Here is a 14,837-nt window from a genome sequence, read left to right as displayed (position 1 = left end):
GAGTCATAACAAACTGTCAGAAGATAGTTATCGAGAAAGTTCAACCATTTCTAGCTGAGATTTCCAAACAATTACCCTATCAATGGATTGGGTTAACATTTGTGGGAGAAGGCAGATTTTGAGATTTAGCTTTCCCAAAATCCAGTAACAAGTTACATAGTTCGTCCCAATTAATTTGAACTTTTCATATGATTTCCTACACACACACTCTGCACCCTGTCAAGTTGGAAACAGCAATTGCCTTAAGTGGAGGGATCTAAGAGAGTTTAATTTGAGCAGAAATGGAATATTGCAAGTATATGTCTTCATTTAGGAAGAACCCATAAACATCCTGTAATTCCATAATAGCACTTCAAGCAGCTCCAGTTGTTTTGCTTAGGCTACAGTATCTCCATTTTAATGAATTATGTAATTAGTAATATAGCTATATGAAAGAACCTTGTTTTCCACACCTCAGCTATCCTTTTAGTATAAACGCACTGGGCCCCTTCATATTTGTAACTTTACTTCCTTTCAAAGACAGTCCTGCTGAACTTAACACGCTATTAGGTAGTTTCATTGTTCTGTGAGCCATACAAATAAAGTTTATTTGCATTAAGAAGGGGAAATACTGTAGAGACCAGACAACTAAATTTATTTATTACATTTATAGCCGAAGCTCTCTGGATGGTTTACAAAGATTAAAACACTGAACATTAAAAACCAATATACAAAATTTAAAACCATAAAAAGCATAAAATAGATTACATACAATATCCATTTAAAACAACTGTTCTGCGTCAGTTAAAAACTCAACATATGCTGTTAAATGCCTGGGAGAAGAGAAAAGTCTTGACCTAGCGTGGAAAAGATAACAATGTTGGCACCAGGCGAGCCTCATTGGAGAGATTGTTCCATAATTGGGGAATCACCACTGAAAAGACCCTTACTCTTGTTGCCATCCTCCGAGTTTCCTTCAGAGTAGGCACCCAGAGGAGGACTTTAGATGCTGAGCATAGTGTACGGGTAGGTTCATGTCGGTAGAGGTGTTCCATCAGGTATTGTGGTCCCAAGCCAGGCTCGGAAATGTACAGGCAGCCAATGCAAGCGGGCCAGAGTCGGTCTTATATGTTCGAACCTTCTGGTTCCTGTTACCAATCTGGCCGCTGCATTTTGCACAAGCTGCAGCTTCTGAACTGTCTTCTAAGGCAGCCCCAGGTAGAGTGCATTGCAGTAATCTCTCTTGGAGGTTACCCTGAAATTCATATTTGGATTTCTAGCTACAACTGCAAAAGCAAAGGTCTAAGGCTGCAATCCTGTATCCATATTCCCTTACTAGGAATAAGACCCATTCAATTCAATAGGACTTACTTCTAAATAGATGTGTGCATTACACTGTTGTAAGGTGTGAGACATGAAGGATAGCTATGAACCCAAAAACCTGCAAAGAAATAACACCCATTCTATAGCAATGTAAGCAACAACAAAAAATCCCATTTATTTCCATGGTGAAACTTTCGGAGTATTAAGTTGTCCTTCTAAGACTGAGTTTCTGCAGTGTAAACAAAGATCTGGTTTCACTCTACTACTCCAGGCTGCAGGTGTCTTCCCGTCTGAAAGTGTTTCCAGATGCCACTTTTATTGTGAAACTGTCTCGCCTCATTCACAGAATTTTACAGGAGGTCCACATAATGTCATTTTTAATTTGTGAGCTTCCCATGTTTTCCCACCACGTCTGTCATTTTTCTTACCACAGAAAATCTGTTAATGAAGTAAACACAGCATAGCTGCACAATGTCTTTTGTTTAGTATTTATTTATTTATTAAATTTATATACCACCCCATAGCCGAAGCTTACAAAAATTAAAAACAGTGAACATTAAAAAGTATACAAAATTTTAAACCATCAAAAATATAAAAACAACAGTATAAAACAACAGTATCCATTTAAACAACAACAGTTCTGGGGTCCATCTGGAAGCACCCCGACATGATGTTTTTCTACATGCAACAAAACCAGAAAGGAATAAAAGTTAATTTGAGATTAGTCTGACGTTGTATAAAAAAGAACAATACAAGGCTCTGTTTGCTTGTTTGAATCATTCAAAAAGCAGCCTGAGGTTGGAATCCTATACCCACTTACCTCGGGGTAAGCCCTATTGAACTTAATAGGACTTACTACTGAGTCAGTATGTATAGGATTACACTGTAAGATTCATAGGTCATGCATTCACATAGCTCTAGTATAGGAGATTACATTTTATGTCTTTCACCCTGTCTCACAATGAGCACTGCTAGAACAGTTTTAAAAAGTTATATAAGGCTAGAGTAAGAAATTGAACCATTATACCACTATGATGGCAGATTGGAACTGTAATATATTTCTGTCTGACCTAGCTTTTGCCAAGGAAGGGCTAAGTCCTGAGACTAAGGCTGTAATATGTTTCTTGCCTGCCCAAGGGCCTCTACTTCCCTTGCTCGGCTTCGTCCATTTTCTTCTGCTGCCCCTTACGCCTGGAACGCTCTTCCAGAACATTTGAGATCTACAAGTTCAATCGCAGCTTTTAAAGCTCAGCTAAAAACCTTTCTCTATCCTAAAGCTTTTAAAACTTGATGTTGTTTGGACTTTATACTGTTAGTTTTACCCTACCCTGTGCCTGTTTGCATTTTCTTCCCCTCCTTATTGTTTTACCATGATTTAATTAGAATGTAAGCCTAAGCGGCAGGGTCTTGCTATTTACTGTTTTACTGTTTTACTCTGTACAGCACCATGTACATTGATGGTGCTAAATAAATAAATAAATAAATAAATAATAATAATAATAAAGGCAACAGTGGGACTGGACACAGTGAGGCAAAGCTGAAATGGGATAGGTTTGTGGCATCTACACCCTAAAAGTTGTTGCTCATTCCAGGCAGACCTGCCATCAGGGTAGGACTTCGGGGCAGATGTCCAGGTCCCTCCTCAAGGGAATGAACAGGAGGGCCTCCAAATACAGCATACTGGTTTATCACATTTTGAAGTAACAGAAGTAATATAGTTTAACACAGGGATGAGGAGCCTAAAAATGAGGCAGATAGGTCAGATGAGTTCCTCCAGTCAGTGCTTCAGTGGGTGACCTTTCTTTGCCTACTCCACACCTTCCCCCATTGGGGAGGATGTGGGGTGGGTGAAGTCACCTGACTAAGCACCCGGGTAGAGGAGTGCCCTTCCAGCCAGAACTTTGGTCAGTGACCTGGCTTTGCCTACCACACACCTTCACTAGCACCTCCTCCTTTACCCAGCACCTTGGCCAGGGCATATTTGCCTGCCCCATACCTTACCCCATCAGTCTCATTTAATGGTCTGACGAAAAGGATGGTACGGAATTGTTTTTTAAAAATCCAATATATCCAATTCAATTGTGTAATTTGTCTTCCAGTGACTAGAATGTGGGAAATGGAAGACCTGGATATAAGTCCTAGCATATCTATGGATATTTTATGTACATCGGTGTTTCTAAAAGCAAATACACAAGTGTGGACATAATAAACGACCATATTCTGTAGTTCTTCCTGAGCCATTCAGCAGCAGAGCAGGGCAGGTGCCACCCACATTCCAAAACAGCTCCAACTCTGATGGATTTAAGTTTGCACAGTGCGTTGCTCAACATCATGAACAACATCATTCATGTTTCACCTATATCAAGTAAAAATTGTCAGCCAGCAATGAGACACGTTTTGAGTACCGAGGATGTTTGCAGACAAATGGCTTCTAGTGCCACCAGACAAAAGACATTGAGCTCCATCAGACAAGTGTTTTATTGCACGCTCATTGCTGAGCACTCACGTATTTTTGCAGGTCCCTCTCACGATGTCATCTGCTTCTCGCTCATCTCCCGCCCCTTCTGGCCTTCCTCGCACCACAAAAAACAAAAACAAAAAACAAAACCCACCCAGAAAGCCTGATATATTTTTTAAAATGGAAGTTGCTGCTATCTCCTGCTGTGTACAGAAGAAGCATGCGAGCAGAACAGCCCACTGAATGGACCACATGGAAGTTGTTTACTTCCTCTTTTGAAAGAGGAAGTATCAAGCAATGAAAGTGAGGGCAGAGACGCGACGGTAGGCAAGCGTAATTTCCCCTGTCTGGTGGAGCTCATTGCGCAGCTATTCTATGGAAGAAGAGGTAGGGAAACACAGAAGGATTACAAACTGAAGACAATGTTTTCTGGACCCTTGTAAAATTCTCTGAATTATGCACGGCAATTGCACAATAAAAGTTTTGTCTGGAAGCACCCTCAACACACTTTTGTATAGTGTTCTCTCTTCTAGCACAGTACTAGTGGAAACTTCTTATTCTGTCCCTTCCCTATCTTCTAGAACAGGAATGAAGGTGTTTAAAAGCAGATCTTTTAGGACTTCACACAGTGTTTCCATTGTGCAATGACACTATTATTTATTTCATTTAATTTCTATACTGCCCAATAGCTGAAGCTTTCCAGACGGCTCACAACAATTACAATGCAAAATACAGCATAAGATACATGATAAAAGTTTAAAACTGCAGTATAAAATCAAGACTCAAAACCAAAATAAAATCTAGAAGCAATGCAGAGATTTAAAATAAAATATCAGATTTTAAAACAACCAAATTAAAAAAATGAAATGTCTGGAAAAATAAAAAAGATCTTCAACTAGCTCTGGAAGGAGCACAATGGAGGTGCCAGGAAAACCTCTCTGGGAAGCTCATTCCACAACCGGGATGCCATACCAGAAAAGGCCCTCTTCCTGGTAGCCACCCCTGTTAACTGCAATGGAGATCCCCCCCTTTTTTTAATTTCATGTGTGAGATGGGGAGAAGGTTTAACCCTCCCCTCTCAGAGTACTGTAGTCTGATCTGAATCAGGGCCCTGCATGCTTACACAAATGAAATAAAATAAAATAGAACAAGTCTCAGCTACACACTAGTATAACATGTAGTTTGACCCTCACAGTCCAGGGAACCTAAATGAGGAGAAAGGGGAGTTTGTTTGTTTGTTTATTTATTTATTTATTTCATTTCTATACCACCCAATAGCCAAAGCTCTCTGGGCGGTTCACAAAAATTAAAACCATGAAGAGCATAATAAAACAACCAACAATTTAAAAACACAAATACAAAATACAATATAAAAAGCACGACCAGGATAAAACCACACAGCAAAAATTGATATAGGTTAAAATATGAAATTAAAACAACAGAGTTTAAATTTAAGTTAAATTAGGTGTTAAAATACTGAGAAAATAAAAAGGTCTTCAGCTGGAGACAAAAGGAAAACAATGTAGGCGCCAAGCAAACCTCTCTGGGGAGCTCGTTCCACAGCCGGGGTGCCACAGCAGAGAAAGCCCTCCTCCTAGTAGCCACCTGTCTCACTTCCTTCAGCAGGGGCTCACGGAGAAGGACCCCTGTGGATGATCTTAAGGTCCGGGCAGGCACGTATGGGAGGAGGCGTTCCTTCAAATAACCTGCATAGCCCATATTCCACCAGCATAGCAGGGCTTCTGCAAAATCCTATACCCCTGCCACCAGCCAGTATAACTCAAGAATAGGATTACTCTGTTACATCTTTTATGCATTCTCAAGTGGTTTAAAAAACTTCACAGCCTGTTAGCATCTGATAATACAGTTATATTTTGGCCATGATCTGAAGAGTTAATGTATACAAATAGATATTACATTTTGTGGTTGGATGTAGTGGGCCTTTGGGAAAATAATTAAATGTCAACGTGAACTGAAGAAGTCAGAACCTTACATGGGAAAGATGAGACTAGTTTCATAATATAACATTTGACTTCCCATAGCTCTCTCCTGAAGAAATGCAAAAGCAGAACTAATGAGTTTTGCCATAATTTCTTTCTTTCCTTCTGTTTCACCTTCCCTTTCTGTCTCCCTATCTCACCTGTACCCCACCTTGCCTAATTAGACTTAAAAAAACAAAAACACCTCCATTGGTGCCAATAGAAGGTTTTGAAAAAGCTTTTCTGCCCTGTGGGGGGATCACAGCTGGGAAGGGTGCAGAGGAAATGTTGTGAGGGGAGGCTCCTGTGGACCATATTTAGCCCGTGGGCTAAAAGTTCCCCACTTCTGTCATAAAACATTGATGCAGAGAGGATGGCATTTACATTAAGTAATCTACTAAAAGGATATATGCAGAGAAATGGACTTAAAACAAATAAGGGATAAGAAAAAGCAGTCATTGGCTATGATCCATAAATCACTTTGAATGAGTTCCGTAAAAGGATGTGAATGTGCATAAACAAAAGTACATGTTTGATTTCTAAAATGGATATAGAAGAAATATTTTTCCCCAGCTGACTCCAAAATCAGAAATGAGCCTTGGAGTTTCATGCTCATGACTGGCCACTCATGGAAGTTTATGGGTCAATTTCATGGCATTATCAACAAACAGGATGTCTTCCGCAGTCCCCCCCTCCCATTCTGTTTAAAAAAAATCATCACAGATAAACTGAAACAAACCCTTAATGGCACAAAATCAGCAGTGAGTAAAGCTGGTGTTGCACTATGAACTTGCCAAGGCAGGACTTTCCCTGCTATCTGAGAGAGAAGAGGGTAAAATGCCTGCCTGAAACAAAAGGGAGACAGATCTGATCACACACCCCTTGAAGTTCAGTGGCGCTTACTCCCAAGAAGGTATGCTGTGGGGACGTAGAGGGTTCTATAAGACCATAAGAACAAGACCCTTCATTATGCTAGATTATTAGTTGTGCTAGGTTTCAATCCAATGTGATTCTTTTTAATTACTGTATTTCTTCGTTTGTAAGACGCCATCGATTGTAAGATGCACACTAATTTCAGTACCACAAACAGAAAAAAAAACCTAAGACACGCCAGCGAGTCTAAGACGCACCCCGTTTTTAAAGATGTTTATATGGGGGGAAAAGTGTGTCTTAGAATTGAAGAAATACAGTATTTTCTTCTTCTTTGAGTTTGGTTTGTGCTAGTACATGGGTTCTCAACAAGGGGGGAGTTCCCCCACCGGGGGGGGGTGGATTTTAGGGTTCCAGAGGGGGAACTGGGACCACTATTCAGCAAAGTATGATGTCCTCTGTAGATTATGTCTTCCTACACGTTATTAAAAACATCCCAGAAAAGTGTCATGTCGTCTGCAAAAGCCAGGCCTTTGCTCTCTTTTTCTCCCTCCCTCGCAATCCTATAAGTTTCAAGCTTCTCATTTAAAGGGGCAACGCAAAGCATGGGAGCTGAGAATGTAAAAGAACCCATGCTTTGCGTTGCCCCTTTAAATGGGACTAATATAGAAAAAAATAAAAGATTTTCAGTATTATATGCATATTATTTGGAATGCACCTTTTGAGTTAGACTATCTTGGGAAGGGGGAATTATATTCTGAACAATGGTGAAAGGGGGGAATGGAGTAAAAAAGGTTGAGAACCACTGTGCTAGTAGTTTCCCATATGTCTACTCAGAAGTAAGTCCCATTGTGATCAATGGGGCTTACTCCCAAGTAAGTGTGCTGAGGGCTGCAGACTTAAAGCAGAGGAAAACAACTCCCCATCCTCCTTTGCACACGTGCTAGGGAAGGAGGGAGGGAGGTACTCCTTTAATTCAAACATGTCTGCCATTTAAAGGAGCTGCAGGAAATAACAGGATTTTCTGCCTTGTTGCCCTCTATATGGCTATACTAGAGCAACCAGATACAAAAGAGGGCATGGCTCCTGCAGCTTTAACTGTTGTGATGAAGAGGGAATTTCACCAGGTGCTCCTTGCATACAAATGACACTTGCTAAAATACCCTTTTCTGTACAACTGTTGAAGATACAGGAGCCCTGTTCTCCTTTCCATATGGTCACCCTAGCTATGGAAAGGTTCTCAAACCAGACTCCACAAGCTCCATTCAGGTGTGTCTATGAGAACATTGCTGTTGTAGTCAGGAATAGCTGTACTTTTTCTTGCATTTTTTCCCTGACAATGTAAATTGGGGCTGCTTTGTTTAGGGTCAGATTATTGAACAGGCTAACAAAGCCTTGACCTAGGGACAATGATTTTTATAATACCCATTGGTGCATTTCATTAATTTCCCCCTTAACATTAACATTTAAGGGGCTACAGAGGCACCTTTAAGCAGCCTGGCCTAGGGCTCATGATTTTCAGGCACTCGTTTTGATGGTGATGCTGGTACTAAAATATAGATATTATTATAAAATGAGTTACGTACATGCTTTGATCTGTAAAACCAAATCTGGCCTGTCAAGACCCCAGCAATGTTCAAGTGAACCATGGGTTTGAGAACTGTTCCATAGGATTCTATCTTGTCTCCCATACTGTTTAACATCGACACAAAACTGCTGAGTGAGGTTTTCCAGAGTTTTGAAGTGTTATCAGTCTCACCCAGCTCTATTTTGCCTTTTTAACAGATTCAGGTGTGGCAGTAGATGTGATGAATCTGTATCGTTATCTGTAAAATTTGATCTAGACAAGACAGCAACTGGTGGTAAGTGGTTTTTAGAACATAAGAAGAGCCATACTGGATGAGTCCAAGGGTCAATCTAGTCCAGCACTCTGTTCACATAGTGGCCAACCAGCTGTCGACCAGGAATCTGCAAGCAGGGCAGGGGTGCAACACCATCCTTCCACTCATGTTTCCCAGCAACTGATGTATACTAGGCTTACTGTCTCTGATGCTGGAGCTGCCTCTGATACTGGACCAGGAAGGTGAGTTCAACGTGTTCTGAATGGGGTTGTTTTCCTTTTGAAGGATCAAGACTGCATGTTATTAAATCTGACCCAGTCTTTGATTTATTTATTTATTTATTACATTTCTATACCGCCCAATAGCCGAAGCTCTCTGGGCGGTTCACAAGTAGTATCTGTGCACCTTTCACCAGCTAAGATTGATCTGCCAGTTGCAACCCCTCTTTGACAGAGATGGCCTAGACAGAGATGGCATAGATATTATCTATGTTTTGGAAAACTCCACATTAGGCTACTGCAATGTGTTGTACATGGAGCAGTCCTTGGAGACTTCAGAAACTCCGAATGACCCAAAATACAGCTGTTAGAGTGTTGACTGGGACCAAATGGATAGGACACATTTCATCAATGCTTAAACAACTTCACCGTCTATTGGTCCACTGCAAAACAATTGAAGTGCTCTATACTACTTGGGACCTGGATATCTAAATGACTCTGACATAAACCTGCCTCAAGACTTCAATTGTCTTCTCTGAGTGCCCTGCCTATGGAGGGCAAGCAGGTGGAGATCAAGATAAGGGCCCCCACTCATCTCTCTGGGTGTGCCTGTGTTGTCAGTCATGCTCTTGTCTGGGTTCGGCTGTAATTGGACTAAAGTTGCTACTTTCTTAAGACTTTGTGCATTTGCTTGATTCATGACTGAGGACAGACTCTCCCGTTGCATGTATGCCCCCTGACCCCACATATAAACAAGAATACATTCTATAGAACTAAATAACTATATATAAATCCCCCAATTTAATTTCCCACAAACCCAATAATGGCATAGAGATTTCTCACTAATTCCTAGTCTGTCTGTCTCTCTCACACACACACGCAGGATTCCCTGAAGTGTGTAACTATGTTTGGGTGTGTATAACTGTGTGTGTGAGAGAGCGAGTACTAAGATTCCGAGGAGGGCCTTTCTTCAGCTCTCACAGTCACGGGACTGCGAAGACGCCTGACAAACTTATGACTGAGGTCTGGGCAGAAGCGGAGCCCCCTCCCGCCTAGAGCGCGGCTGAGTCCCTTCCGCTCCCGCAGGAGGCGTTGCTGGCTGGCCCGAGCAGGCCCGTAGGTGGCGCCAAGCCTCCATAGGTGGCGCCGTCGAGCCCGCCCGCCCGCCTGCTCCCGGAAGCAGCGGCCTTTGCGATGCGCCCGGCTGCAGGGTAAGGCAGCGGCGGAGGCAACGATTGGCCTGCGGCCGCTTGCGACAAAGGTGGCACCGGCAGGCTGCTGTAAGGTGATGGTGGCCGGCGGGCCATGCTGCTGAAGCTCCTGCAGAGACAGACCTATACCTGCCTGTCCCACAGGTATGGGCCCTGCCTTTGCCTCGGAGGCATCGTCCTCATGATCGTCTCCGCCCTGCAGTTCGGAGAGGTGAGCAGCGACCTCCCCGGCCCGGCTGTGGGAATCGCCAGCTGGTACCGACCCAGGCGTGCGTTCTCTTTGCATGCGCCCCAAATCCCACCCGCCTTTGCCTACTGCCCCCACTCCCAGCCCCCTTCCAGGATCCTGCGTTTTCCTTAAGATCCTGCGCTGGTTTTTCTTTTCCTGGCGTGTGCCAGACTTTCCTCTCCCATACGGCGCTCCCGTTTCTCCCCACTCGCAGTGCCCCCTTTTCCTTTCGACTGTGTTCCGGCGGCAAGGCCTCCTTAGCATCTGCCTTACATGGGGAATAGATTTTCTCCTTCATTGCACCTCTGTGGCTGGGAAAGCTTCACCTGTTGGATATCAACCTGACATGTAACTCTTAAAGGCGCACAGATCTTGCCCGGAAACTTAATTCCTTCCATGTGCTGCACGCACCTCCTTCACCTTCCTACAGCTCCCCCCTTTCTTCCGTTTACGTCCTTTTCAGGTTTCTTCACATATATGTGTGGTCTAAAATCCACCTCATCCCACTGTAATTGACATTTTCCCATGCCCCTTGCGGACCTCCTGCCCTTTTCTGCACCAACATCCACCTCTTGCATGTGGCATACTTCCCTTTTCTCATATGACATCCATTTTTCTTTGCATGTTTTCTACGCTCTTCTGATATTCTTGCTCTGCATGTGCCCTTCTGGCACTTACCGAAAGTATCCTCCTACCCCCTGAATGTGCTACATTCCCGGTGGTATCTCCCAAACAAGGGGCTGCAAGCTGGGAGGAGAGGAAGGGAAACACCTATCTGCTTACATAGCATTGGATTTAGCCCACTAATCGTACAATTTAGCACAGCCTGCCCCAACCTTGTGACCTCCAAGTGTGGGGCTAGAGCTCCTATCATCCCCAGGTCTGGCAATGCTCCATGGGAGTTGTAGGCCAACACATCTGGAGGGCGCTAAGTTGGGAAATGTTGATTTCACATCATAGTAGACGACACAAAACAAGCAGAAAATTAATCAATCTAAAATGTTGGGGTGCCACATCTGAGAAGGCCCTGAGGGGGGAAACCCAGAGAAGGGGTCCCTGATGATGACTTTAAGGCATGTTCCCATGGGATATTGTTATATAGAACCTCTAGCAGCCTTTTTTCAAACCTTCTTCAGCTGAGTAGTGCACTTCATACTTTAGTGTCTGCTTTTGAGGCGTTAAAAAGTGCCTGTTTACATTATGCCACTTTTCTTATAAATTCTATCACTCTCCCCTCTCTCCACTTTTATCTGGCCAGTTTATGGGAAGTAGTGGTAGTGGGTGAGAGTCCAATTCTATACACAACCCCTTCTGGAACATTTACATCTTCTGAGAGTTCCTAGTGTGGTGATAACACTGACCTCATTTATCAGGCTGTTGTAAGGATATATATGAGAAGGGCCTTGAACGCAACCTCCAGATGTGTTGGACTACAGCTTTCAGAATCCCCCAGCCAGCCATGGATTCTGGGAGTTGTAGCCCAACACATCTGGAGGATACCAGGCTGTGGGAGGCTGCTCCAAAGTGTTATAGAACTGTGAAATACTACTTTAATTTTCACATGATGCCACTGCCAAAGAGCCTGGCTGTGGGGGCAAATGGGAATAAAATAAGTGGAGCACAGAGGTGGAGAAAGGCAAGATGGCAGGAGTCATGAAAGGTGGTGGCAACAGGAGAAAGGAGGACCAAAATGTGTGGGATGATCTCTCTTCTCTCCACCCCCCCCCATGAATTTTGGCTACAATTTTTTGTTTGTTATCAGCTGAGATTGGGGTGAATAGATCAGCTGCAATTCATGCTAGCTATTCTACCAGATGCCTGACAGCTTTGATCTGGTGATCAGTGTGTCAGTACAAATCATATGATCTGATGGTACATTTTTTCCCCATCTTCATGTTAATTTGTTCCTCCTAGTTCCTCACCAAAGCGTATAATAGGATTGCAAAATGTGTTTAGCTTGTTTCCCACTCCAGTAATAATCCTTTGAGTTATGGTCATCAATAAAGTCTAAACAGGAAGAGCACAGTGGACTGTCTGAATTTTATGTTTATATTGTTTCTGGGACTGGAATATTTGATATATCTTGTTGGTATGAAGTAGTCAGATAAAGGGCTGAGTCATGTGAGATAAGGAACTCACACATGAACATTGTAACTCGGTGGGATTTGTTTTAAAATAAATAATATATTATCCTTGAGACTGAAGGGTTATTTTGATGTCATAAATTTCACTTATGCTTGGGGGAATTTAGAGCAGAGGTGGGCAGAAAGTAGATATCTACATATTTGGACTTCAACTCCCAGCATTCCTGACTAATGGCCATGCTGCCAGGGACTTCTAGGAATTGGAGTCCAAAACATATGGAAATCTACTTTTTGCCCTGCCCTGATTTAGACTAGCTTTGTCAACTGAAAAGACATCTGATGTGGCTGGCATGGGCCTGATCAACTCAGAGGCTTCACATGTCTACATGCATGAGGTGCAGAACCTCCCTTCCATTTCGAGAATAGTCAGATTAAAACATTGCTCTTTTTCATATAAAGACTTTTCAGCAGGAAGGAATGCGAGCAACTAGTTTTGTACTACTTTCTCCAACATGCTTCCATTGGGGGATTAGTGTCACTTACTTTAAATGCCAACCCAGTGCTCCATCATTTTAGAATATGATCTCGAATATTCTTTTTTCGTAGGTTGTTCTTGAGTGGAGCCGGGACCAGTATCATGTCTTGTTTGACTCTTATAGAGACAACGTTGCTGGGAAATCATTTCAGAATAGGTAAGTCTCAGATCTGGAATGATGCTGCTTCTTTTCACTGCGTTTGGGGAACCACAGCCAAATCTTCAGCGGTTTTTGTTCAGTCAACAGTGCTGAAACAGTTTGGGATGTGGAAAAAAGTTCCCAACAACTTTGGGGTGTCATGTTTCTCTCGATGCTTCTTTTCTATATAAAATAAAGTTCTGACAGTGTGGAGGACAGTGCAGAAGGGTGTGACTGCACTTTCCCCTGAGCTGGGAGTCTGGCCAGGAGTGATAAACTTTTTTCCATTTGCTTGCCTTTCACTTTGAGATTGTTAATATTTAGGATTGAACTGTGCATATCAGTGTGCAATGCTTGTATCTGTGTTAACTATAGCCAATCCTTCACCTTAAGAATTTATGTACCATTTAATCCCAGTCCACAAGATTTTGGCTTGGCTCATTAGCTAGCAGTCATTTGTTGTTGCCACTGATTGTCCTCTGCATGTGTGCAGAAACTTTGGAAGTAGTCCAGCAAGTCTGCTTCTCATGAAGCTGATTGGTGGGAGATTCAGGACAGATAAAAGGAAGTACTTTTTCACACTTTGCAGAGTTCAACTATGAAATTCGCTACCACAAGATGTATTGATGGCCACCAATTTGAATGCCATTAAAAGGGGGTTAGACAAATTCCTGGAGGAGAAGGCAAGCAATGGCTGCTAGTCCTGATGCTACCTCCAGTAACAGAGGCACTGTGCCTATGTATGTCAGTAGCTGGGGTACATGGGCGGGAGAGTGCTGTTGCACCTGTGTCCTGCTTGTGGCTTTCCCATCAACAGCTCATTAGACACTCTGTGAACAGAATTCTGGATTAGATGGGTGCTTGGTCTGATCCAGCATGACTCTTCTTATGTTCTTAAACTTCTGCCAAGCTGTGGAGCAGGCAGAAGCACCATGAAGGCTTATAGCTTCTCTACCACAGCGAGTGATTCCACACTCATGATTGGCCATGCATGGAAGCTTGTGGGTCCTTGACATGATGCTGTCAACCTCCAGAATGTCTCTCATGCCTTTCCCCGTTTATCCCGCTTTGAAAAAGATTGGAGATAAACTGGAATAAACCTTAATGGTTTAAAGGAGCACATCGTGAACGTGGAAAGACTCCAGAAGAAGAAAACTCAGTAAGGGTGCAGGTTTTTTTCCCCTTAATGTAGAGACACCCTCAGTGTATTAGGAACTTCTAGAACTGATTACTTCTGGCTCTATTTGCTACTTCTGACCCTTGCTCTAATCCAGCATGGCTCTTTTTATGTTTTATGTGGCGCTTCCCTGAATTCTCTGGAATTTGATGGGGCCTTGATGGAGGTAATCTATGTATCACTGGTCATGCTGGCCAGGAAAGGGGCTGCAGATGCATGGAGCTAATTAATTGCTTTTGAATAGGTCTTTGTTCAGCTCTGCTGTTGAGTTTTAGAGTGCTAGAAGAATCCCTGTTCACTGGTAAGTCACACGTAGTTTTGTATCTATGCCAGTGTATGGTTCGTGGGGTGCAATAGATAATTAACTCTTCCTCCTAAGAGATCATTTTGCGTATGATTCTGGCTGGCAGCATAACATACTAGAAAGAAACAAAATGGATCCTATAAACCTGAGGTCTGCCCATCCCTGATTTACAGAACTGTCGCCAGGGAATGCTGGGAATTGTAGTCCAGACATAATATGTAGGGCATCGGATTGGGGAGGGCTGGACTACACAATGGCCAGTTTTGATGCATGCATGCCATAAAATACATTCATAGCTACACATGTTCTTTAAAGTCATATGTGGATTTTATTTGGTACAAGCAAATTTTAAAACAAGAAAGCAAAGAGAAAAAATAAAATAAAAATAGTTTTCTAGTTCAGTAAATTGTGAAGGATTTTTTTGGCAGGGGGAGGGAAGAATTCCCAGTCATAACAGATTCATTCTTGAATCATATAGATTACTCACTTA

At 42.7% G+C, this 14,837-nt stretch overlaps 1 protein-coding gene across 1 annotated transcript in view; it reads left to right on the top strand.

Moving 5' to 3' along the window:
• The first annotated feature begins 9,890 nt into the window (after window positions 1–9,890).
• The window catches only part of GNPTAB (N-acetylglucosamine-1-phosphate transferase subunits alpha and beta), a 48,655-nt gene continuing 43,708 nt past the window's right edge, over window positions 9,891–14,837 (top strand). Inside the window, exons 1-2 of the mRNA XM_063133371.1 lie at window positions 9,891–10,090; window positions 12,799–12,884. Of these exons, the coding sequence (XP_062989441.1) occupies window positions 9,974–10,090; window positions 12,799–12,884 (203 nt within the window). The 5' untranslated portion in view covers window positions 9,891–9,973. The remainder of the gene's footprint in view (window positions 10,091–12,798; window positions 12,885–14,837) is intronic.

Source organism: Elgaria multicarinata, chromosome 9 (assembly GCF_023053635.1).
Source record: "Elgaria multicarinata webbii isolate HBS135686 ecotype San Diego chromosome 9, rElgMul1.1.pri, whole genome shotgun sequence".
In the NCBI taxonomy this organism is placed as follows: Eukaryota; Metazoa; Chordata; class Lepidosauria; order Squamata; family Anguidae; genus Elgaria; species Elgaria multicarinata.
The sequence above is the reverse complement of the archived record's forward strand: the minus strand, read 5'-3'. Positions and strand labels throughout refer to the sequence as shown.